Source organism: Podarcis muralis, chromosome 16 (assembly GCF_964188315.1).
Source record: "Podarcis muralis chromosome 16, rPodMur119.hap1.1, whole genome shotgun sequence".
Taxonomy (NCBI): Eukaryota; Metazoa; Chordata; class Lepidosauria; order Squamata; family Lacertidae; genus Podarcis; species Podarcis muralis.
The window spans coordinates 27,716,854-27,741,598 of record NC_135670.1 but is presented as its reverse complement, the minus strand read 5'-3'; the positions used below and the strand labels follow the sequence as shown (position 1 = coordinate 27,741,598).

The following is a 24,745-nucleotide window of genomic DNA, read 5'->3' as shown; positions in this document are numbered from 1 at the left end:
CATTTTCCAATCTTGGGAAATACCCATCTCTCTCTCTAAACAGTAATCCAAGGACAGATAAATCTGTCCCTGAGAACGATGGGAGAGGAAGGGAACATGTCAACAGTCCTGTCCCTGAGAATCCCCCCAGCCAGCTCCTCTTCTCTGGCCTTTTCCCTATCACCATCAAAATTATTTAAAGTCACCATATAAGTTTCTGTTGAAAGCTTCCCCAGCATCTGAGTCTGCCGTCTAGCTCAGGATCATGGCGAAATTCCTACAGCTACATTCCACCAGGAGGAAGTTTTCAGGGGCTGCATGTGTGTGTGGGGGGGGAGTGTTTCCAGAAAGAAAAGTAGATGGACCAGTGAGTCTGACCCTTATCTTTGCAAGTGGTGTCACAACAGGGGGCGAGGGGGGTGGTACGCCCCAGGTTCCATGTCTGAGGGGGTGACAAGAAATCACCCCGCTGGGGCTCGCGGCGGGGCGAGCAGACATCGCTCTGCCGCAGCTGCATGTGGGGGGTTCTCTGTTCGCAGCTGCAGCCGCGAGCACAGGATCCTGGTGCCGGCAGCAAACTGCTAAGTACAGTGCATGGGCAGCGGCGCATGCATGCACTGTACGTAGAGATGCCGAACATGTGCTGTATAGCGGTTTGCTGCCGGCGCCACTCCAGTGCTGTACGGACGGTACCGGGATCCTCTGCTCGCGGTAACAGAGGGATGCTGGCACTGTCCGTATGGCACTGGAACAGCGCTGGCGGCAAACTGCTATACAGCGCATCAGTGACATCCGGGTGTGGCGATGCCTTCCTTCGCCCCTCATCTTTGCACAGTAGGTGCATTCCAGCCATGCAAGATTCCATGGTTCCAACACACTCCCCAACAGCCCTTCATTCCATTAACCAAGAACTTACCTTCCAATGACACATTCCAACCTAGTGAAAATGTGTGGTTTTTTTCCACTTGGAACATCTTAGAACAGTGAGGAATGTGGATATATCTATATCTATATCTATATCTATATCTATATCTATATCTATATCTATATCTATATCTATATCTATATCTATATCTATATCTATATCTATATCTATATCTATCTATCTATCTATCTATCTGTCTGTCTGTCTGTCTATCATCTATCTATCTATAATTGCAGATATTTTACTGTTATGTTACTGTGTCTGGCTAGTGATATTAGGGCGGTAAAATGAAGCATAAATTCTGAGTTTAAACTGCCACAAGTTTCACGGAGTGTTTTCCCCCCTGGTATCTTAAACATGCAGCACCTCTGGCATCTGTGCCAAATGCAGAAATTTTCAGCAACGGATGATATTGATGGAGGAGTTTGCTCAGCAGACACCTTGAATGGACTTGGAGTAAAAATTTGAAACCTGCAATGTGCATTGATCTATGTCCACTTGTTGGATGAGTGATTTTTGACCTGGATAAAGGACTGGAATGAGTTGCAGTCCCTTTCATATACCTTCCAACATTTCTCCGAAGAAAATAGGGATGTCCTATTCATTATTATTATTATTATTATTATTATTATTATTATTATTTTATATGCAATGCACACACAACATTACAACTACAATCATTCAAATACCAACAACACAAAAATACAAACATAAATGTTATGCCTACATGACTTCCCTCCACCAGTGTTTGTCATTTCTTATGTTTATTATACTCTTATTTATATTGCAATTTTTAATTCTCCTCTTTAATATTGTTATTTAACTAATATTTTGTTTTCTGAATCAACTTCAATATTATTACTATTGTTGTTGTTGTTATTAAATAATAATAAAACATATATAAAACCAGAATAAAACATTCAACTTTAAAAAACTTCCCTGTACAAGGCTGCCTTCAGAGGTCTTCTAAAGGCTGTATAGTTACTTATTTCCATGACTGGGGGGTTGCATAACCTACTCTCAAACATTTCTCTGATGGAAATAGAGACCTCCTAAGGTAGCCTTTCTCAGCCTGTGTGTCCCCAGATGTTGTTGAACTACAACTCCCATCACCCCTAGCTAGCAAGGCCAGAGCTCGGGAATAATGGGAGTTGTAGTCTAACAACATCTGGGGACGTACAGGTTGAGAACTACTGTCTAAGGGAAAACGGGACATTCAGGGATCAGACCAGAAACCAGGACGCCTTCTGTAAATCCCAAACTGCCCCTGGAAAATAGGGACACCTGGAGGATCTGTCATCTCTACTATTCAGGGAGTCCCATGTAAAGATCAAATGAAGCTCTGTGGCAAATCTGAGCTCCTAGCTCTGAAGGAGGAAGAGAGAAGGTTTTTGTCTCAGTTCCCCATTAGATTTGAGCACTGTGGAACGCATTAATACTGCTATACCATGTGCCGCAATAATAACCAGCCTCATCTTCAGCCTGAGTGCTGGTGATGGTTAAATAGCCAACATTTCCAGAGAGGGAAGCAGTGAATCGATCCGGGATGCCCTCACCTCGGTTTTGGCCATTTTGGTGCACATAGCGAGGGCCCAGTCCAGGTCTCTGTTGATACCAAGTAATGTAGCCCACTTTACCATTGGGGGTGCAGGAAAGCTTAATGGTTTGTCCAACGGACACAGACTCAGAGGCTGCTTGAGTCATAGGAGACTGTGACATGACACCTGTGTAAAAAAGAAATGAAAACCATTGTCTTGATTCACTTAGGGTGCTTAGATATATCAGGCAGGCACTAAGCTCAATCTGCAATAGAAATAGTTTTGTTGTTGGGAATTACATCTATGGGAAGAGAGTCCTCTACATCCTTACCAGAGAAGTAGCTGAGAAATGCAATGAAGGACAGAAACCAGGCCATGGTGAGCTCTCTAGAGGAGACTGACTTTCTCAAAGAAACAGAGAACTGGCAGGGACTGTACTGCTCCTTTCTTATATCCTCCAGGACCTAAAGATGAAAGGTATGTCACTTAAAGCCTATTGGCTTTGCTAGAAATGCCCCTGTGGAGGCGGGACATTCCAAGTCAGCCAATGAACAGAGAAGACATTTCACATTTGAAAGAGTATTTGAAAGAGGAGACACTCCTGGCTTTGTCCTGGGATAGCAGAAATATGAACTTTCTGTGGCATTGTTTGCAGAAATAGGAATAGGGAGTGAACAAATGGGGGGGAACTTGAGAAACCACTGTTTTCCTCTTAACAGAAGACTGAGGAATGAGGGGCCAGGAGGGAGAAAGCTTAACAGGTCTTGATCTGGATAATCGTTCCAACTAGCTCTGGCCTTTCTCCAACCCCACCAAACTTATTGACGTCTCAGTGGTCTCTGTTGAAGGCCACCTTCATCTGTCTCAGAATCTGACTCTATCCTCTAGCTCAAGAGTGGGGGACAACTCCCGGGGCTGCATTCTCTCACTAGGAACATGGTGGAGCCAGAAGCAAAAGTAGATGGAATAGTGAATTTGAACCAGATGTTGGTAGAATTGGATGCATTCCAGCCATGCAAAACATAAAGGTTTCAACACACTTCCCAACACTCCTATATTCCAATCAGTAAGAGGTATTATCACAGGCTCACAGCTCAAGGACACATTTCAGCCTGGCAAAAACATTTCAGGTCACGGAGCAGGCATGGTGTGGTCTGTGTCCTGGAGAGATGTGTGGCCCTGCAAGAATTCTGAGGGCCTGATAAGAGAGGACTGGAGGGTCATATCTGACCACTTCCAACCTTTCTCCACCCACCCTCTAGAATGCAGAAGATAGGTGTTTTTGAAACTACATCTTCCAGGATTCCATGTGCCTAGGGAGGCATTCAGGGCAAATAAGTGAAGTAAAGTAAGGACCCCTGGACAGTTAAGTCCAGTCAAAGGCCACTTTCTGAGCTCTTCTCAATTTTGGGGAGAGCGGTGGAGGAAGGCTGTCCAGAGACTGTGACTCTCTTAACCCTCTCGCTTCCAGTGTTTCTTCTCCTAGCTGTTCACCATCCAGTGTTTCCCAGCTTCTGCCTTCTGAACTATGCCCCTCTGCAAACCACTGTTCCAAATCTATACTGTCCTCCTGCTCCTGGGAAGATTCAGGATCTGGATCAAGAGCAGGGGGAGGGCGAGGGTCCCACCATCCCTCCTCAGTGCAGCCCTGTGTGAGGGTATTTAAACAGAAGAGGGGGGAAGGATCTTGGTGTAGTTCAGAAATGAGACTAAAATGGTGTAAACAGAGTAGAGAGGGAACTAGGGCAAGATCCGGAAAACTGGGAAGATCCTGTTTTCCTGTGAACAGTAATCCTAACACCAAAGATCTGGTAGGGCAGCAGGGGAGCTCCAGAAATAGAATAGCATTTTTCCTGAGGTCCAGAGCAGAGGGGGGAAACACTCCTCCTCCCCAAACATCAGAATGCCAACCAAACTCTGAGCAGGACTGAAGAGGAAGCACTACAGATGGAGCCATGCATGGTGGAGATGCTTCATTTCACATCACAGGTGTGGGGGTTGCTCTCAGATCCTCATTTTGCCCAGTTTGTGAGAAGTGGACCAACATCTCCCCCTGAAGTTAAAATCAGGGATAGCAGGCATCATATAAACGGCATACAACATGAGCCCTAATGGAGTATTATGTGAAAACTCCTTTTCATTCTTCGTGCTTCAGCACTACATAGGTATTCACACATTTAAGTATGACCCTGATTTTCCACAGCATGCTTGCCTGATATGGCCAAAGTCTTCCTCTTATCTTTTAGAAGTGTAATAGTGATTTTACTGTGTCTGGTCAGTGCAAGTTGATAAAATAAGGCCCTGCTGGCTTTGTCCAGCAATGTTGTGGTCATGTTTAACACATGCCAACATTTTCAACCACTTGAATGTGAGTTCTTGCTGGGGTGATTTGTTCTGCAGGCACCTTTCTTTAATCTGCTTGCCATGAGATTTGGCAACCTGCAGTGTGTACTGAGGTCACTGGGTGATCCTAATATGGAGAAGAAGATTCAGTCAGATGCCATTTTAGTTCCATCTGGCTCTATCCTTGAAAGAGCTTCAGGCATAAATTTAGCTCCATACCAAATCTGAATACCCTGTTCAGGAGGAAGAGTGAAGGTTTTTGTCTCAGTTCCCCATTAGACTTTATCACTGTGCAACTCATTGCCAAACCAAGACCCACAGTAATAGCCAGCCTCATCTTCAGCCTGCATGTTGGTGATGGTTAAATAGCCCATATTCCCAGAGACGGAAGCAGTGAATCGATCAGGGATCCCTTCTCCCCTGCTGCCACCATTATAATGCACATAGCGAGGGGCTTGGCCAGGTCTCTGTTGATACCAGGAAATATAGCTACGACTACTGCTGGCGGTACAGGGGAGTTTAATAGTTTCTCCTGGTGACACAGACTGAGAGGGAGGTTGAGTCAATGTAGACTGTGAAATGACACCTTTGGAAGATGGAAAAAGGAAAGGAAAACAATTAACCTTGTTTGTGCTTCCAAATCTCTAACAGGTCCTATGATTAATGCACAGTATTGATTTGTTATTGAGCCAGAATCCAAGGGAAAGGGAGTCTTCCACACTCTTACCTGAGAAGTAGCTGAGAAGTGCAAGGAAGAAGAGAGCCCAAGCCATGGCGAGCTCTCTAGAGGCTTCCGACTTTGTCAAAGAAACAGACCACCGGCAGCAGACTTCCTGCTTCTCTCTTAGATCCCCAAGAAAATGCAGATTGAGGGTCTGTCATATAAAGTTATTGATGCCCATTGGGTTTCCTAGAAATGCCTCACCTCCTCTGAGGAGGCAGGAGATTCCAGGCCAGCCAATGATCACAGAAGACATTTGCATGAGGGAGGGGACTTAAAAAGAAGAGGGGAGCCTCCCCTCCCATGTCTTGGGATGACAGAAATGTGCAGCCAGAGTGCATTTAATCTTTGCATTTCTGAAAGATTGGACACATTTGGTTCCCTTAGAACAAAGAAAATTGAAGGTTGCAAAAGTCCAGGAAAAATATTATAACTTTGACACAGTCTGGGGCGACTTTATAGATCATACAAATAATGAACGGTGCCTATCGCCAACAACACATTTCGGAGTGCACGAAGCGCATATTTTAATTAGTATTTGTTCCTTTTTTCCTCCTGTCTTGTATATACAAATCTCTTTAACCTCTTTTTAGCTTATTGTTTCTTTTTTTATTATTATTAAAGATTTTCTTGTTTTACAGAAGTAAGTGTAATGCCTCGTATTTTTTCCATGTAACATTTTCACAAATCTGTTTCATTTGTTGAGACATTAGGGGGAGAAGAAAAAAAGGGGTGGTGGAGGGAGGGGAGATGGGTGGGGGTGGGCCCGGGTGGCGATGTTACTATTATGCTTAATGTATGTAGGGTTTGGTGCCAGCATTGCTTGTGCTGTTCACTTGTGTTCCTTTGGTACTGAGAGAGGTTGGAGTTGGCCTAGGGTGTGGTTGTTTGTTTGTGATTGGCTGTGGTGATCTTTGTTTTCGTGTGTGAGTGGGGTGGGTGGGTGTTTTGGATCAGGGTAGCCATATTGATCCATATGCTGTTGGTGGATTATTGTGATTGTCTTCTTGGGCTGTGTATGTGATAAAGGGGAGCCATACCGGGGTAGAGGCGTCTTTTTAGCTTATTGTTGATTTCAGTTGTTTTGAATAGGAGTTCAAAACAGTTTATTGTGGATAATGTCATTGATTTATTGTGATTTTGTGAACCACTTTGAGGCTTCATTATAATCCAGAGGTGTATATAAATCTTGTGAAATAAAATTTTTTTAAAAAGAGCAGTTCATTAATGCACACTGTTCTTTCTCTACTGTTGGAAGATGTATGCTTCCAAATAAAAATGGCTGGGAGAGTGCTGTTGCAGTCAGGTCCATAATAATCTGGCTGGTTCATGTGAGAACAGCATGCTGGACTAGGGGCTTATCCACACTTGTCCTGTGTCTGAAAAGCAGAGGTCCATTGGAGATATATCCAGCCTCATCTAACTCTGCTTAATGCACAATGGGGCTAAGACCATAAAGCTGTCCTGCCAGTAGCAGTAAAGCTCTGCTGGATGAAATTTTCATAGCCTCTGGACTAATTTTTTGGGAACCTGCAATGTGTTTACGTTTTTACTCTGCTAACTATATGTTGGAATCTGCTCTAGATCAATATTGAGTAGAATTCCATGACATATCTCTAGTGATTCTGTTAATGGAAAAATCCGAGGGCTCCCTTGGACAAAAAACAAAGACACCAACCAGGATAACTTGGAGCAAAACAGCAGCCTGTAGGCTTGGCTTTTATTGATCTGTTGCAACAAGGTACTCCCCTCACCCGCAGGAGAGAGGAGGGACCCAGAAAAATGGTGTGCAAGGTCTTATAAAGACTTTTGAAATTGCCACCCTGTAGATCAAGACCACCCCCAGAAACATCATACATACATCACAGAAGGGGTGTAACCTAAAACCACCCCTCAGACACATCACACCTTCATCACAGAAAGGAGGGGTTGAGGGAGGAGTTGTGGTGGTAACCTGAGTGTCCTGTCACCTGGCTGGTTCCTCCTTTCCCCCCTCCCCATGAGTACTTTCCAGGTGACAGAGGGGAGTTTGCAGTTTCCTGCCCCCAGAGGGAAGAGCTGATTATTGTCCTTTGTTCCAGTCTGTGCTGAATCCACTCCCATATGCAAGTTCTTTGTGATCTTGATGGTCTTCTGTCTGGGACCATCAGGGTTGGCATAACAACTGGGCAGGGCTCCTGTGTATGTGCTGGTATGCTCAAGAGATTATCGTTGCCCTGTGTCAAACCTTCCCCATTTTGTAGTCCTTCCTTCATGGAGTAAAAAAAAAAAAAAGTGGAACAGTGCAAATCCGATGTATGGTTGATTTTCTATGAATTTATAACAGAAGCATAGCGTATGTGGTGTGTGTGAAGTTTATACAAACTGAATGATTGGGGGAGGGGGTTCCTGTGACAGTTCTAAGCTGCCAGATGTGAAGAAGGAAGATTGAAGGTTTTTGTCTCAGTTCCCCATAAGACTTGATCACTGTGCCACAAGCTATAGCTGTTAAACCAAGCCCCACAGTAATAGACAGCCTCATCGTCAGCCTGGAGGTTGGTGATGGTTAAATAGCCAGTATTCCCAGAGATAGAAGCGGTGAATCGATCAGGGATCCCTGTTCCTCTGCCGCAAACATTACAGTGCACAAAGCGAGGGGCCTGCCCAGCTTTCTGTTGATACCAGTAAATATTGCCGCCACTGGGACTGCTGCTGGCAGTGCAAGAGAATTTAGCCGTTTGCCCTGGGGACAAAGACTCCGATGTAGGTTGAGTCACAGTATGTTGACAAAGGACACCTTTGCAAAAAGAAAAAAGAAAGAAAGAAAAGATATTGATTCACAGGATTTTCTCACAAACATCCTAAAAGCGGTATGATAAAGGCAAACTACAGTTGGTGCTAATTTGCCCAGAAGCCTATGGAAAGGGAATCTTCCACATCCTTACCTGAGAAATAGCCAAGAAGTGCAAGGAAAGACAGAGCCCAGGCCATGTTAAGCTCTCTAAATGACTTGGGCTTTCTCAACAAAAAGGTTAAGCAGCAGGGACCTTCCTGTTTCCTTCTATACCCCGCAGGAACCGAAGAGGAAGGAGCTGTCCTATAAAGATGTTGACCCTTGCTGGCTTTGCCAGAAATGCCTCTTCTCCTCTTCTGAGAAGGCGGGACATTTTAGCTCAGCCAGTGAGCAGAGCATATATTTGCATAAAGGAGAGTTTTAAAAGAAGACGATGGAAGGGTCATGGCTTTGCCCTGGAATGGGAGTTTATGAATAAGAATAGGAAAAGAGGAAATGTGAATGTGTGTGTGTAAATGTGGGAACTGTCTACTTTCCTGTTAATAGTTGCTCTCTCCCAGCGCCGCAACCTCATAGTTGCCTTTGACTGGACTTAACCGTTCAGGGGTCCTTTACCTTTTACCTTTGCATGCCGAGGTCCTCCAATCCACCCCCAAATGATTCACACTTCACACATAATCTTTGTTTAAGGTTTTTGGCATGATTTTGGCCACAACTTTATTAAAATACATAACTGTGAGTGGTTGCTTAGGCATTGGTTATGACTATCTGTCCCCACGCCTAGGGACAGAACTGACTTCCGGATTCCAGCAAAAGCCAGTAAGGGAAAACAATATTGGGGAGAGAATGGAGACGGGCACTAGACCCTCACCCCCCCCCCTCATGCTCCCTGGGGCTTGCACGGCCCTAAGCCCCCTTCAGGGGTACGGATGAAAGAATGGCAAGCCCCTGGATTGCTTTAACGGAATTCCCTTTCTGCAGCAGCATTGGAGGGGCAGGCACCACCAACACTTACCCCTCCACCAACCAATTTTTTAACCAATGCCTAACCGCAACCTTACAAGTTGTGACGATTTGCTACGCAGTAGGCAAAAACCAAATGGCACCAGCCAATCAGCCAATCAGCAGGCGACCCCATGACAGGCATAGCAAGATCAATCAAGATTCCTAAAATTAGGGAGGTTGGGTGGGTGATCCGATGCACACAGCGAAAGTGCCTAGTCAGAGCTGCATGACTTCATTTTATAACCTTTGGTCCAACCCCCTAAATGGCAACACCAAAATTTGTCCAACAAACCAACTGCCCAATCACTGCGGATGGTCATCCAAACTAACCCGCCCAGCAACAGAGGGGTGGCCTTCCAGACCCCACCGCAACACGTGCTCTCTATTAATGAGAACACGCTTTAGTAATCTAAATGCTAAAGAGTCAATAGGAGTGAGCTGGGGCTGAGAGCTTCAGGTAAAGGTAGTTTTTTTTTCCCCTGCGGTCCATGCTAGAGAAGGACACATTTTTTGTCTCAAATATAAGTAAGTTTGCTTTGTGACAGGCATTGTAGTGAACTCAATAGAAAACCAATCAAACTGGTTGAACAGACAGAGTGCCAATAAATGGAAACCCAGGTGAGAGAAACGTTCAAAACTTCAAAAAATAGAACGAATGGGGAAATGAAATGAATCTGTCTGCACACATCTCCTAGTAAACTGAACTTGATTGAAAAGGAAGCACCAGAAAATGAGCCATGATTGGGAGTCTTCTGCTTCACTTCACATCACAGGTGCTGGGGCACAGGCCATCTCTCGAATCCTCTAACAAATGTGGGAGAAGTTGAGCAACACAGCCCCCTAAGGGTGAACTCTAGAATAGCTGGTATTGTGCATGGTACCTTCCCGCTGCAGTGGTACCTAAACCACTGAGCCTCTTGGGCTTGCTGATCAGAAAATCTGTGGTTTGAATCCCCATGATGGAGTGAGCTCCTGTTGCTCTGTCCCAAGCTTCTACCAACCTAGCAGTTCGAAAGCACGCCAATGCAAGTAGATAAGTTATGTATAGCAGCATGAACACTTATGGTGTGAAAAAGGAGACCTGGTGGTCTTTATCACTGCTCCAGCATTAATCTTGGGCCTCAGCCCAAGGAGCATCTCCACCCCCATCATTCAGCTGTGACACTGAGGTCCAGCTCCGAGGACCTTCTGGCGGTTCCCTCACTGTGAGAAGTGAGGTTACAGGGAACCAGGCAGAGGGCCTTTTTGGTAATGGTACCCTCCCTGTGGAATGCCCTCCCATCAGATGTCGAGGAAATAAACAACTATCTGACTTTTAGAAGACATCTGAAGGCAGCCCTATTTAAGAAAGTTTTTAATGTTTGGTGTTTTATTGTGTTTTTAATGTTCTTGTGGAAGTTGCCCAGAGCGACTGGGGTGGTCCGGTCAGATGGGCGGGGTATAAATAAATTGTTGTTGTTATATTTGAGTGAGAATAGGCTTTTCCAGAACACCGTTGTCTGACATGGAATATTTAAGCTGTTGTTCACAATCAGTTTCCCTTCCCAGAACTGCCCTTTGGGACATCGTCCCCTAGGAACAACCATTTAGCACCACCTGCAGCTTCCGGGCTAGTCACAAGGGTAGTCTCACATAGAGAGCATTTCAGTAATACAGCCTTACATTTAAGAGTACATTTAAGAGTACATTTAAGTGTTACTTTGTCTGCTCAGTGGTGTCTTCAGAGCTGTGAAGGAGGAAGAGTAAAGGGATTTTTGTCTCAGTTCCCCATAAGACTTGATCACTGTGCAACACATTATAGCTGTTAAACCAAGCTGCACAGTAATAGTCAGCCTCATCTTCAGCCTGGATGTTGGTGATGGTTAAATAGCCATTGGTTCCAGTGGCAGAAGCAGTGAATCGATCAGGGACCCCTTCTCCCCTGCTGCCACCATTAACATGCACAAAGCGAGGGGCCTGCCTAGGTTTCTGTTGATACCAGAAAATATAGGTGCCACTGTGACTATCGCTGGCTGTGCAAGAGAGTTTAGCCATCTGTCCTGGGGACACAGACTCGGAGGCAAGTTGAGTCATTGTATGTTGACAAAGGGCACCTTTTGCACAAAGAGAAAGAAGAAGACATCAATTCACTTATTTTGCTCACAAATATAATAAAAAGCACTCTGTGGTTGGTGTTGTTTGCCCAGAAACCTATGTAAGGGGAGTCCTTCACATCCTTACCTGACAAATAGGTGAGAAGTGCAAAGGCAGACAGAGGCCAGGCCATGGTGAGCTCTCAAAAGGGGTTTGAGTTCCTCAAATAAACAGTGAACTGCCAGGAACCTTCCTCTGCTATTTTAGATCCCCTCAAGAACTGGAGAGGAAAGGTCTCACATATATAGCAATAGATGCCTATTGACGCATTGACTTTGCAAGAAACGCCACACCTCTTCTGAGGAGGCGTGACATTCTAGACCAGCCAATGAAGACAAGGTATTTGCATGAGGAAGAGCTCTGGATAGGGATAGGACTCTCCAATATTCTGCCAATAATAATGATGATGATGATGATGATGATGATGATGATGATGATGATAATTTATTATTTAGACCCCACCCATCTGGCTGGGTTTCCCCAGCCACTCTGGGCAGCTTCCAACAAAATATTAAAATACAATAGTCTATTAAACATTAAAAGCTTCCCTAAACAGGGCTGCCTTCAGATGTCTTCTAAAAGTCTGGTAGTTGTGTTTCTCTTTGACATCTGGTCGGAGGGCGTTCCACAGGGTGGGTGCCACTACCGAGAAAGCCCTCTGCCTGGTTCCCTGTAACCTCACTTCTTGCAGTGAGGGAATCGCCAGAAGGCCCTCGGGTGGGCCTCAATGTCCGGGCACAACGATGGGGGTGAAGATGCTCCTTCAGGTATACTGGACCGAGGCCGTTTATGGCTTTAAAGTTCAGCACCAACACTTTGAATTGTGCTCGGAAACATACTGGGAGCCAATGCAGGTCTTTCAAGAGTGGTGTTATGTGGTCTCAGCAGCCGCTCCTAGTCACCAGTCTAGCTGCCACGTTCTGGATTAGTTAAAAGTGGCATGGCTCCCTCTCCCCTCCCCCCAGGAAGCAGTGCGGGGAGCCACTTGCCAGCAACCTTCCCCCTTCATTTATCATAAAGCCGCAAATATAAGCTGCAGTTTAACTTCTAAAGGTTGCGCAGTTACTGATCTCCTTGGCTCAGGGATTGCATAACTCAATACCCACCAACATTCCTTTGATTAAAACAGGGACGTCCTAAGGAAAAGCAGGACATTCTGGGATCAAATCAGAAACCAAGAAAGCTTCTATAAATCCAGGACTGCCCCTGGAAAATAGGGACACTTGGAGGGTCTGATGTTCTACCTCCAAAGTTGAAAGAAATTTGTCTCCAAATAAAAGTTGCCTCCGAACAAATGCTGTCTGGTCTGGAATTGCAAGAGGGGAGAGTTACTGTCCACTCAGGTCCTGCTTGCAGGCTTCTAGTACTTATATAAATTCAAATAATAATAATAATAATAATAATAATAATAATAACAACAACAACAACAACAACAACAACAACAACAACAACAACTATCTGGCCAGTTCCTGTGAAAACGAGATAGTGAACTAGAGGGGACTTTCACCTGATCCAGTAAGACTTTTCTTGTGATTCTATTGGCTTGTGACCTTCCATTTCTTTCTTTTCTTTTTTCTTTGGGTGGAAGGGCAGAATGGAAATTAAATATGTAAAGTGGTAGTAGGGTGTGCTGATTTCTGCATGGAAGATGGGGCTGACCTCAGTGTAAAGAACTGATGGGAGCCAGTGCAATTTCTGTTTCCTTCACCTATGTCATTCTCCAGAAAACAAAGAACAAAAGCCAACTTCAGGAACAGATCAAATTAATATATATTCTCAACTCCCTTCTATGACAGAGGAAGACGGAAGGTTTTTGTCTCAGTTCCTCATCAGACTTGATCACTGTGCAACAAGCTACCGCTGTTAAACCAAGCCCCACAGTAATAGACAGCCTCATCTTCAGGCTGGATGCCAGTGATGGTTAAAAAGCCAGTGTTTCCAGAGAAGGAAGCAGTGAATCGATCCGGGATGCCTTCCCCCCTGTTGCTGCCTACGTACTGCACATAGCGAGGGGCCTGTCCAGGTCTCTGCTGAAAAAAGGCAACATAGCTGCTGCTGCGACCATCACTGGACGTACAGGAGAGTTTAGCCGTTTGCCCCGGGGACACAGTTTCAGAGGCAGGCTGAGTCAGAGTACGCTGTGAAACGACACCTTTGTGGAAAGGAAAAAAGAATAAATTGACCTCGATTCATTCCTTCTGCTCCTAAATATCAGGCTGGCACTGGGATAAAAACACAATATAAATAGTTCTGCAATGGGCTAGAGCCCAGTGGAAAGGGAGTCCTTTACATTCTTACCTGAAAAGTAGCTGAGAAGTGCAAGGAAGGATAGAGCCCAGGCCATGATGAGCTCTCTAGAGGAACTGGAATCTCTCTCGAGAAACAGATCACTGGCAGGGGTCACCCTGCTTCTCTTTTAAATCGCCTCAGAACTGCAGGTGGCGTTTCTGTCATATAAAAGGATCGGCACCCATTGGCTTTGCTAGAAATGCCAATCTTCCTCTGAGGAGGTGGGGCATTCTAGCTCTGTCAATAAAGAGAGATGGCGTTTGCATGAAAGAGGTTATTTTTCAAAGAAGCAGGAAGGCTCCTGGCTTTTCCTGGTGTGGGAGCAATATGTAGCTTCTATAGCATCACACAGAACTAAGAGTAGAGGTGGAACAAATAAGGTGTTTGTGTGTAAATCTGAAGAACAGCTATTTTCCTGTTAAAGGTAAAGGTAAAGGGACCCCTGACCATTAGGTCCAGTCGTGGCCGACTCTGGGGTTGTGGCGCTCATCTCGCTTTATTGGCCGAGGGAGCCGGCGTACAGCTTCCGGGTCATGTGGCCAGCAGGACTAAGCCGCTTCTGGCGAACCAGAGCAGCGCACGGAAACACCGTTTACCTTCCCGCCAGAGCGGTGGGGATTCGAACCGCCAACCTTCTGATCAGCAAGTCCTAGGCTCTGTTAGGGAGTATGTCTTAAGTCCCGTTCCCCCCCCCCCCCCCGGCCGAAATTTAACTTAATTTTCAATTAAATTTATATCCCACTTTTCCTCCTAAAAGATGTAAGTAATCTGGTGTCTGCAATGCACCATATTTTTTGCTCTATAAGACGCACCAGACCACAATACGCACCTAGTTTTTGGAGGAGGAAAATAATAAGAAGAAAAAATTCCAAATCTCAGAAGCCAGAACAGCAAGAGGGATCGCTGCGCAGTGAAAGCAGCAATCCCTCTTGCTGTTCTGGCTTCTGTGATAGCTGCGCAGCCTGCATTCACTCCATAAGATGCACACACATTTTCCCTTACTTTTTAGGAGGGAAAAAGTGAGTCTTATAGAGCAAAAAATACGGTAATTAAGAGACAAAAGAGGCATGCTTGCATGTTGTATGGAAACACAGAAGTACCCTTCTCATCTTTCCACGTGTAAAAGGACAAGTCACCCTATGTAGACCTCGTCACTATCACGCCCCGGAAGAATGGATGTCAGATTCTCACAATGTTTCTCAAATATGTGGCTTTAGGACCTCTGGGGTCCCCAGTGGCGTCTTCAGAACAGGAATGTAAAGAATAAATCCATGTTCTCTATTCAGCTGGTTTTAACGCTGCATGAACATTGTGGAGGCATTTTATGGCATCTCAACAACTCAGCAAATCTTGTCAGCTGGGCCACACGTAGAGTTTTCCAGCAATGTAACTATGGGATGTCATGCATCCCACATTCCCCAAAGAGTAGAGTGGGGGGGGGCACTTTCCCCCACAAAGCAAAGGAAGCTAAGTGTCATAAACACTTCTGCCCAAGGTATAAGAGGACAATATGAGTTAAGAAGCAGCCAACAAGAGACTCACATTTTCCCAGGCATCTGCAAACAGTCGTCTATCAGCTCCCCCTCGCTTTGAGAATGACAGGAATGCAGAGAGCATGAACTGATTTTAGAATGCTGTGTTGCTATTATTGTTGTTATCCGCTCTGCGCCCGGCTTCGGCTGGGGAAGGCGGGATATAAATAAAATTTTATTATTATTATATTATTATGCCAGAGAGAAACCAACTCTCTCAGGAAACACAGGCAGTTTCGGAAGGCGGGAGGGAAATCAGTTCCTCACCAGAAGGAGAGTTAATTAGCCGAAGGAACAGACATATGGGAAAGGTCTTAGATAGAAAGCAAAACCGGTAATGGAAGGGTCATAGGTTCAAGATATTCTGCTGGACCCGGAAGCACTCCTCAGAAGGGTCAACTGATTCATAAGCATCGAACGTGCGGTTAGGCGTCCGAGGCTAATTATTTGTATTGCAATCAATCTTCCAGCTAATTACGACTCGCTCACTGTGTTATCAACACAGGGCTCATGGACTCCTGACACTAAGCTTGCTTTGCAATGGAGTCAGTGATGCACTCAATGGAAAAACAATTGAAGAAACGCAGCTGAAAAAATGGAAACCAAAGTGAATTTTTTTTTTTAAAGGAAACTAATGAAGAAAGGAAAGGAATTACTTTTCCCTGACCTGACACATCCATGGAGTTTATTCCATCTTTGTTGTCTTGCAAAGGTATACGTGTGGCATTTTTGATAGCAGCCTAACTCTGAGCAGCAGAGAACAGGAAGCCCCAGACATGTACTCACCCATAGTGTGTAGAATCTCCTGCTTCACTTCACACCACAGGTGTGGGGGCCTCAGGGGGCATCTAAGGTCCCCTCGTCTGCAGAACGTGGGAGAAATAGACCAACATCTCCCCCTCCGTGTTAAATCTGGAATAGCAGGCATCGCATAAGCCTGTGTACAAGATGAGCACATTTAATTTATATATATTCTTTTCAATTTTATACATTTCACTAATCTTATACATTTCACTAATTTTACAATCATTTTGACTTTTCAACACTTGACTTCCTTCCCCCTCTTTCTGCAGTTCCTTAAATATGTTTTTAACATCTTCTGCATATCCAGATTAACTTAGTTTGCTCATTTATTCATCTTCTTTAAATATATACTCTTATAAAACTGCAGGTTGTTACAATAATCCTGCCAATGTTTTTATCTGTTTATAGTTTATCTGTAACTATTCAACAAACCATTTCCATTCTTTTATTTTAAAAATTGTTATCTTGATTTCTTATTTCCGCCCCCTCTTTCTGTTTTCCTTTCTCCTCCTGTGAAGAGGCTGCATTTTAATGTTTTAATGTTGTATTTTAATCTTGTTTTTTAAGTTGCATTTTAATCAACTTGTGTTTTTTTTATTGATTGTTAGCCGCCCTGAGCCAGGTCTTGGCTGGGGAGGGCGGGGTATTATTATTATTATTATTATTATTATTATTATTATTATTCCGGTAAGTTTTGCCATTTCTGCATATTCCATAAGTTTTTGTATCCATTTTTCCTTTGCCGGGACTTCCACTTCTTTCCATTTTGGGGCGAGTAACATTCTTGCCTCTGTAGTAGCATACATGAATAAGTTTCTATGCAGTTTAGGTACTTCTGTCCCTATAATTCCCAAAAGAAAAGCTTCTGGTTGTTGTTTTTTACAAACGTTATTTTAAGTATCCTTTTCATGTCATTATATATCATCATGGTGGCATGACATTCTTTGCTTCGCTCTGGCACCGCAAGGGTACCTTTTGAATTGTACATAACAATTACTTTTGCTCAATGAAGAATAGAAGCCAAGTAATTTGTGCAGGTATATGACATTATTACTTATAATGAGTTGGGGGGAAATGTTGAAGATAACCTTTACTAAAAGAACCCACAAAAAAACCCAGAAGCTTTTCTTTTAGGAATATTAGGTGCAGAGATACCAAGGGACCAGAAAAAAAAACCTGTTTATGTATACAACAACAGCTGCCCGATGACGCTTGCTCAGAAATCGAAAGAAGATACAGTCCCATCCAAGGAAGAATGGCAGAAAAAAACTAATGGACTACGATGAAAAGGCAAAAAATACTGGAAGAATAAGAAACCAAGAAGAAAGAACTTTTAATTAAGAATGGGGAAAATAACGTGGACTATCTGAAAAACTGAATGTTCTTCCGTCGTGTCAACATATGATCTCACTTGAATTTATCTGCTCTGCAGGGACCCATCTTTAATAGACTCAAATAGGATTTGGCCATCTGCCATATGTATTCATAGAATCAAAGACTTATCGAGTTGGAAGGGAGCTTGAGAGTCATCTAGTCCAACCCTCCACATCTGTGGCTCTGGGACAATGGCTAAACTCTCCTGCACCTACAGCAGTACTATTTACACTATTGGCTGATATCAACAGAGACCTGGACAGGCCCCTCACTATATGCATGTGATGGCTATGTGATGGCCTGGGATTCGGACTCGGATGCTGAACCTGAGGGATCCCAGCCTGCACAGGATTCCCTGCCTCAAGAACCAGCTGAGCCGGGGCTGGGACATGAGCCTGAAGGGTCCTCACCTGTGCTGGATCCTCAAGTGCAGGCACCAGCTGAGTCTGCTCTGGCTCCTGAGGTGATGGAGGACCCATTGCCTGCAGGTGCTCCACTCTCAGCCCTGTCAGGGGAAGCTGAGGTTGCCTCTGAGTCCGGTAACCCTCCAGCCTCTCCTGGACTGCAGAGGCTTAGGGCAGAGAGGCGGAGGGAACTAAGTTCCCGCAGGAGGAGTGCTCGCCTCCAGGCCAGGAGAGGCGAGTCACCTGAGGATCGTGGATGCTCTATGCCTCGAGGCAGATAAAAGCCGGCTAGCGCCAGTCCCAAGTTGCAGGAGCAATGTTGTTGGTTGCTAGTTCCTGCCTGAACCCTGTCTTGCTTACCTGCCTGAGCTCCTCACCTGCCCTGGCTCCCTGCTTGCAAGCCTGTTCCTGATTTCACCCTGCTCCCCCCTCTGCACCCAGCTTCAGCTACTACGGACTGCCTCCTCATTGCACCTTTGACCACGAACCGGACTTGGACCTTGCCTCTCGGGTAACCCACGGGACCAGCACAGGCTACAACCAGGGAGAAGTGATCTGGCTGCATATTTCTGTCATCCCAGGACAAAGCCAGGATCCTGGTCTGCAGAGTATTGTCAAGCTTTGGGGAAGCAAGAAGCAGAGAAAACAAAGAGGAGTTCTTACTTCAATCAGAACAGTGGGAGACAAGGAACACAGTCTGTCTCTGTTGATGGCGTTGCCCCAATTGAGCTCCTTCCCCCTCCCTTCCTAGCAAAAGCACTTCCCCGGTGGCCAACAGGGGTCTCTGAGTCATTTGCTCTTTCACCCTCAACGACCGCCAGGTTCTGGGAGAAGGGGGGTCAGAAATACTCTCCAGTGATAACGTGTCAGCTGGCTGCTCTCTCTCTCTCAGTCTGCCCTACCTCTTCTCCCAACACCCCCCAGCTCTCCCAGCTGTTCTGTTTGCCTGTCTCTGAGCTGTGACCTTCCTCAAACCCCTGCTGTAATTCAATACTGCTTTCCTTTTCTCTGGAAGCTTCAGGAGAAGGGGTGGGCGATCTCCACCATTTCTCCTCCACCTTGTCCCCTTCAGTCCAGTCCCTGACAGGTATATACAAAGACAGGAGAAAAGAGGAACAAATACTAATTAAAATATGTGCTTTGTGCACTCCAAACTGTGCTGTTGATCATAGGCACTGCACTATGAAGTCACCCCAGACTGCATCAAAGTTATACAGTGGTATCTCGGGTTACGTACTTAATTGGTTCTGGAGGTCCGTTCTTAACCTGAAACTGTTCTTAACCTGAAGCACCACTTTAGCTAATGGGGCCTCCCGCTGCTGCCGCACCGCTGCCACGTGATTTCTGTTCTTATCCTGAAGCAAAGTTCTTAACCCGAGGTACTATTTCTGGGTTAGCGGAGTCTGTAACCTGAAGCGTCTGTAACCTGAGGTACCACTGTAATATTTCTCCTGGACTCTTGCTACCTTCAATTTTCTTTGTTCTAGGGAACCAAATGTGTCCAGTCTTTCAGAAATGCAAAGATTAAATGCAATCTGGCTGCACATTTTCGTCATCCCTGGACAAAGCCGGGAGCCTCCCCTCTTCTTTTTAAATCCCCTCCCTCATGCAAATGTCTTCTGTGATCATTGGCTGGCCTGGAATCTCCTGCCTCCTCAGAGGAGGTGAGGCATTTCTAGGAAAGCCAATGGGCATCAATAACTTTATATGACAGACCCTCAACCTGCAGTTCCTGGAGGACCTAAGAGAGAAGCAGGAAGCCTGCTGCCGGTGGTCTGTTTCTTTGACAAAGTCGGAAGCCTCTAGAGAGCTCGCCATGGCTTGGACTCTCTGCTCCCTTGCACTTCTCAGCTACTTCTCAGGTAAGAGTGTGGAGGACTCCCTTTCCCCCGGATTCTGGGTCAACAACAAATCAATACTGTGCATTAATCATAGGACCCGTTAGAGATTTGGAATCACAAACAAGGTTAATTGTTTTCCTTTCATTTTTCCATCTTCCAAAGGTGTCATTTCCCAGAATGCATTGACTCAACCTGCATCTGAGTCTGTATCCACAGGAAAAACCGCTAAACTCCCTTGCACCGCCAGCAGTAGACGTGACACTATTTCCTGGTATCAGCAGAAACCTGGACAAGCCCCTCGCTATGTGCAGTGTAATAGTTGTCCCAGGGGAGAAGGGATCCCTGATCGGTTCACTGCTTCCATCTCTGGGAATATGGGCTATTTAACCATCGCCAACATCCAGGCTGACGACGAGGCTGATTACTACTGTGGGTCTTGGTTTAGCAATAAGTTACACTGTGATAAAGTCTAATGGGGAACTGAGACAAAAACCCTTCCTCCTGATTTGGTTCAGATTTGGTACGGAGCTAAATTTATGCCTGAAGCTCTTTCAAGGATCGAGTTGGATGGCATCTGACTGGATCTTCTTCTCTACATCAAGATCACTCAGTGACCTCGGCGCACACTACAGGTTGCCAAATCTCATGGCAAGTGGATTAAAGAAAAGTCCCTGCAGAACAACCCACCCCAGCAAGAACTCACATTGAAATGGTTGAAAATGTTGGCATGTGGCAAAGATGTGCTGCATATATAGGAAACCACAACTGGTTTCCTATATATTTCCTATATATTCCTATATATTTCCTATATATTCCTATATATTTCCTATATATTCATTTTTGTGCAGAGAACACTGTCCAAGTGTCTGAATCTACCCTCTAGATCGGTATTTCTCAACCGGGGGCCATATGCCCCCCCCCCAGGATATTTCAAGAGGGCCACAGGTGAAATTCTATAATGTATATACAGTGGTACCTTGGTTGTCAAATGGCTTGGCTCTCGAACTAAATTGGCTCCCAAACGCCACAAACCCAGAAGTAAGTGTTCCAGTTTGTGAGCGTTTTTCAGAAGCCAAACGTCCGATATGGCTTTCATGGCTCCCGATTGAGTGCAGAAAGCTCCTGCAGCCAATCGGAAGCCGTGCCTTGGTTTTTGAATGGTTTCGGGAGTCGAATGGACTCCCAGAATGGATTATGTTGGACAACCAAAATACCACAGTAATTATAAAAATTATAAATAAATAAAAATTATAAATAAAACAGAATAGCTACCTTTTTACTGGTAGGACCGGGGGGGGGGGGGTGGGCACAGGAAGGAAACAAGTTTGGAAGGGGACCATGGTCAGAAAAAGCTTGAGAAACACTGCTCTAGATCAGGGATGGGGAACCTTACTCAGGGGCCTATTCTTCCCTGGAAAACATTTTGCAGGCCTTGTCCTTGTGGTGGGCAGAACCAGAAGCAAAAGCACATGGAATAATGGACCTAACTCTTTGTACAGGAGGCAACATTCTACCTTTGAAACGGCATCTCCCATGCTGGGAAAGTTAATGAAGTGTTTCACTCTGTAGGACACTTGGTTAATAAACTGGCAACCTGGGTGACTGGGAGTGGCCTCTGAGACCACATAACACCGGTCTTGAAAGACCTACATTGGCTCCCAGTACGTTTCTGAGCACAATTCAAAGTGTTGGTGCAGAGTTTTAAAGCCCTAAACGGCCTCGGTCCTGTATACCCGAAGGAGCATCTCCACCCCCATCATTCAGCTTGGACACTGAGGTCCAGCGCTGAGGGCCTTCCAGCGGTTCCCTCGCTGCAAGAAGTGAGGTTACAGGGAACCAGGCAGAGGGCCCACCCTGTGGAACGCCCTCCCATCAGTTATGTGAAAGAACACTGTAAACAATTAAAAACACTGGCAGGATTTTAAAAAAAACACGCTTGCAATGAAGCGAGAACTATGATAAAATCTGAGTTTTAAGAACATATGGAGAATATGATACAGTGGCGTAGCGTGGGTTGTCAGCACCCGGAGCAAGGCAAGTAATTTGCGCCCCCTAACCCGTGGATTTGCACCCCCTAACCCGTGGATTTGCGCCCCCTAACCTGTGGATTTGCCCTAATCCCAGATGTTGCGCCCAGTGTGGCCGACCCCCCCTGCACCCCCCACGCTACGCCACTGATATGATACGATGCAGTTTGAAAAGAATATCTAGGGAAAACATGGAAGGAAGTTCTGGGATTCTGAGAATCCTATTTGTAAAGTGATTACGATTTATGTATGATGATAATTGTTAAAAGTGAAAATGAATAAAAACAGTTACTAAAAAAAGAGAGTATCATGTTCTACCAATTGAACAATTTTAACCCGCATGCAGTGTGTATCCCTCTATGCTTGGAAAGTGGATGGGTGACCACAACATGGAGAAGGGACGGAGACCACGGTCTTTTCTCCCCCCTTCCAGCTCTATGTTTCAAAGAGCCCCAGGCCCAGATCAGATTAAGAGCTGCAGCAATTCAAGGTGTCAAAGAGGAAGAGAGGTTTTTGTCGCAGTTCCCCATAAGAATTTACTACAGTGGAACGAGCTGCTTAACCAAACAGCACAGTAATAAACAGCCTCGTCTTCACTCTCAAGGTTGGCAATGCTTAAGTGGCCCGCGGTTCCAGAGCGGGAAGCAGTGAACCGATTTGGGATCTCTGGTCCCCTGCTGCTGCATCCATCACAGTGCAAATAACGAGGGACTTGTCCGGGTTTCTGTTGATACCAGTACATGGTTGCACTGCCGCTGGCTGTGCAGGAAAGTTTAGCTGTTTGTCCCGGAGACACAGACTCAGAGGCAGGTTGAGTCACAGAAGGTTGTGAAATGACTCCTTTGGGGGGAAAGTGGGGAAATGAACTTGTTTTTGTTGTTATTTATACTTTTCAAATTTATACATTTCATTAATTCTACAATCATTTTAACATTTCAAAGTTTGACTCCCTTCCCCCTCTTTCTACTGTTCCTTAAATTTATTTTTTAATATCTTCTGCATATCCAAATTCATTTAATTATCTATATAAAGATATACTCTTATGAAATTGCAGGTTGTTACAATAACCCTGCCAATGTTTTTATCTCTTTATAATTTATCTGTAAATATTCAATAAACCATTTCCATTCTTTTATATAAAAAAATGTGTCATATTGATTTCTTATTCTTCTGGTAAGTTTCGCCATTTCTGCATATTCCGTAAGTTTTTGTATCTTTGCATTTTGGGGCGAGTAGCATTCCTGCTACTGTATCTGCATACATAAATAAATTTCTATAGATTTTATGTAGTTCTTTCCCTATAATTCCCAAAAGAAAAGCTTCTGGTTTTTTTTTTTACAAACATAAAAACTTTTGGGAATGAACTTGGTTCACTTATTACGTTCACAAATATCAGAGAGGCACAATAATAAAATTCATGGTATAAATAGTTTCTCTGGTTTCTTATGGGAAGGGACTCCTCCAAATTCTTACCTGAGAAGTAGCTGAGAAGTGCAAGGAAGGACAGAGCCCAGACCATGGTGAGGACCCTAGAAGGGTTTGACTTTCTAAAAGAAACAGAGAAGTGTCAGAAACCTTCCTGCTTCTTCCTTAAATCTCCCAAGAGCTAAAGATGAAGGGTTGGTCATGTAAATTTGGATGCCCACTGACTTGGCTGCTAATGTGACTCCTCTAAAGAGGTGGGATGTTGTAGCTCAGCCAATGATCAGAGAAGATATTTGCATGAGAGAGATTATTTAAAAAGAAGAGATGAGGTGATCTTGATGTGGAGGAGGAGCTTGAACCAGGCTGACTCTCCCCCCAACCCCAAGAAAATTAAGCTGGTTTTGCAAGGCCATTGCAATGAGCTCAACACATCAAGCAAATGAGCAAATGGAGTGACAGATGAATGAATCAAAGTGAATGAAACTATTCTAAAACATCAAATTATAAAGGAAATGAGTATAACTGAACAGGATGTTTCATTTCACATCGCAGGGGTGGGGGGCTCAGGTGGGGGTTCAGATCCTCGAATGCAGTGGTTTTCAACCCGTGCGCAGTGACACCCTAGGATGCCTTGAATGATGGTCAGGTTGCTGTGGGCAACGCTGGCCCCTCTCCCTCTTTCCTTCCCTCCCTCCTCTGATGCCCTATGACATCAAATTGAGCCCTGCTGGCTAGCCCTGAGTTTCATAGTTGCTGGACCTGAGTTGCCCTGCCCTTGCATGAAGTCTTGGGTTTGCAATTTTGGGAGAGAGGAGACTGCGGCACTGGGGAGCAGGCAGACTGGGGAGGCGCCCTAGATTTAGAGACCCAAGTTGCCCTGCCCTCACATGAAGTATTGGGTTTGCAATTTTGGGAGAGGGGAGACAGCCCGCTGGGGAGCGGGCTGGCTGGCAAGGTGTTTGGTAATGAGTTGTAATTCAGCAACTTCTCTTTCAAGTGTATTTCTAAAATTCTTCTGCAATAAGGCAGCTACTTTAAGATCTTGTATAGAATGCAATTAGAAGCTAATTTTGGTCATCTATCCCTTTAAGAATCCCTTGCCCTTCTTTGTGGAACCAACTGGCCATAACAGTCTTCAACAGTTATAAGGCTGAAGTATCTGACGAAGTGTGTATTACACACAAAAGCTCATACCTTGAAAACTTATATTGAGTTGATCTTTAAGGTGCCACTGGAATTTTTAAAAAGGATTTTTTCATCTTGTTATTTATTATGACTATGACAGATCAACATGGCCTTCCACCTGAATCTGGTGTCATTCGTAGTTGACCTCTCCCACGCACACTGTCATAGGCGACTTATTCCGCTTTTCAACTTCGGCTATTGATCTCAAAACGTTCTGTTTCTCACAGCTGATTACTCTGTTCGTCTTTATTAGAATCGGAGGGACCGGCCTGTGCACCATGCGCCTTCCTCTTCGCAACCCTGATGTCAGGTAAGTGCCACCCCTCAGGGCAGGATCAGCCCTTGGCATGGTGCTGACAACTGCCATCCCCGCAAAACTATGTCACGTGCTCCCCACCTCCCAGTGGCCCCTGGGTGTCCTTCACTTATGGTTGTGAGGCAGCGCTT

At 45.0% G+C, this 24,745-nt stretch overlaps 4 protein-coding genes across 12 annotated transcripts in view; all 4 read right to left on the bottom strand.

The window, feature by feature from the left end:
* LOC114586355 (immunoglobulin lambda-1 light chain-like) overlaps positions 1 to 24,745 on the bottom strand; it is a 254,039-nt gene that overhangs the window by 74,344 nt on the left and 154,950 nt on the right. The gene's annotated exons all lie outside the window — the stretch shown is intronic.
* The window catches only part of LOC114586356 (immunoglobulin lambda-1 light chain-like), a 208,307-nt gene that overhangs the window by 86,755 nt on the left and 96,807 nt on the right, over positions 1 to 24,745 (bottom strand). Inside the window, exons 1-2 of one of the 7 annotated variants that reach the window (XM_077920351.1) lie at positions 23,162 to 23,312; positions 22,236 to 22,528 (exon numbers count right to left, since the gene is read on the bottom strand). The exons of the other annotated variants lie outside the window; for them this stretch is intronic. Of the exons in view, the coding sequence (XP_077776477.1) occupies positions 22,236 to 22,528; positions 23,162 to 23,207 (339 nt within the window). The 5' untranslated portion in view covers positions 23,208 to 23,312. Of the gene's footprint in view, positions 1 to 22,235; positions 22,529 to 23,161; positions 23,313 to 24,745 lie in introns of those variants that run through there. 7 annotated transcript variants of the gene reach the window in all.
* LOC114586354 (immunoglobulin lambda-1 light chain-like) overlaps positions 1 to 24,745 on the bottom strand; it is a 154,953-nt gene that overhangs the window by 96,575 nt on the left and 33,633 nt on the right. Inside the window, exons 1-2 of one of the 2 annotated variants that reach the window (XM_077920343.1) lie at positions 8,431 to 8,573; positions 7,982 to 8,282 (exon numbers count right to left, since the gene is read on the bottom strand). The exons of the other annotated variant lie outside the window; for it this stretch is intronic. Of the exons in view, the coding sequence (XP_077776469.1) occupies positions 7,982 to 8,282; positions 8,431 to 8,476 (347 nt within the window). The 5' untranslated portion in view covers positions 8,477 to 8,573. Of the gene's footprint in view, positions 1 to 7,981; positions 8,283 to 8,430; positions 8,574 to 24,745 lie in introns of those variants that run through there. 2 annotated transcript variants of the gene reach the window in all.
* Positions 1 to 24,745, bottom strand: part of LOC114586357 (immunoglobulin lambda-1 light chain-like) — a 159,534-nt gene that overhangs the window by 105,053 nt on the left and 29,736 nt on the right. The window contains exons 1-2 of one of the 2 annotated variants that reach the window (XM_077920353.1): positions 2,774 to 2,903; positions 2,334 to 2,628 (exon numbers count right to left, since the gene is read on the bottom strand). The exons of the other annotated variant lie outside the window; for it this stretch is intronic. Of the exons in view, the coding sequence (XP_077776479.1) occupies positions 2,334 to 2,628; positions 2,774 to 2,819 (341 nt within the window). The 5' untranslated portion in view covers positions 2,820 to 2,903. Of the gene's footprint in view, positions 1 to 2,333; positions 2,629 to 2,773; positions 2,904 to 24,745 lie in introns of those variants that run through there. 2 annotated transcript variants of the gene reach the window in all.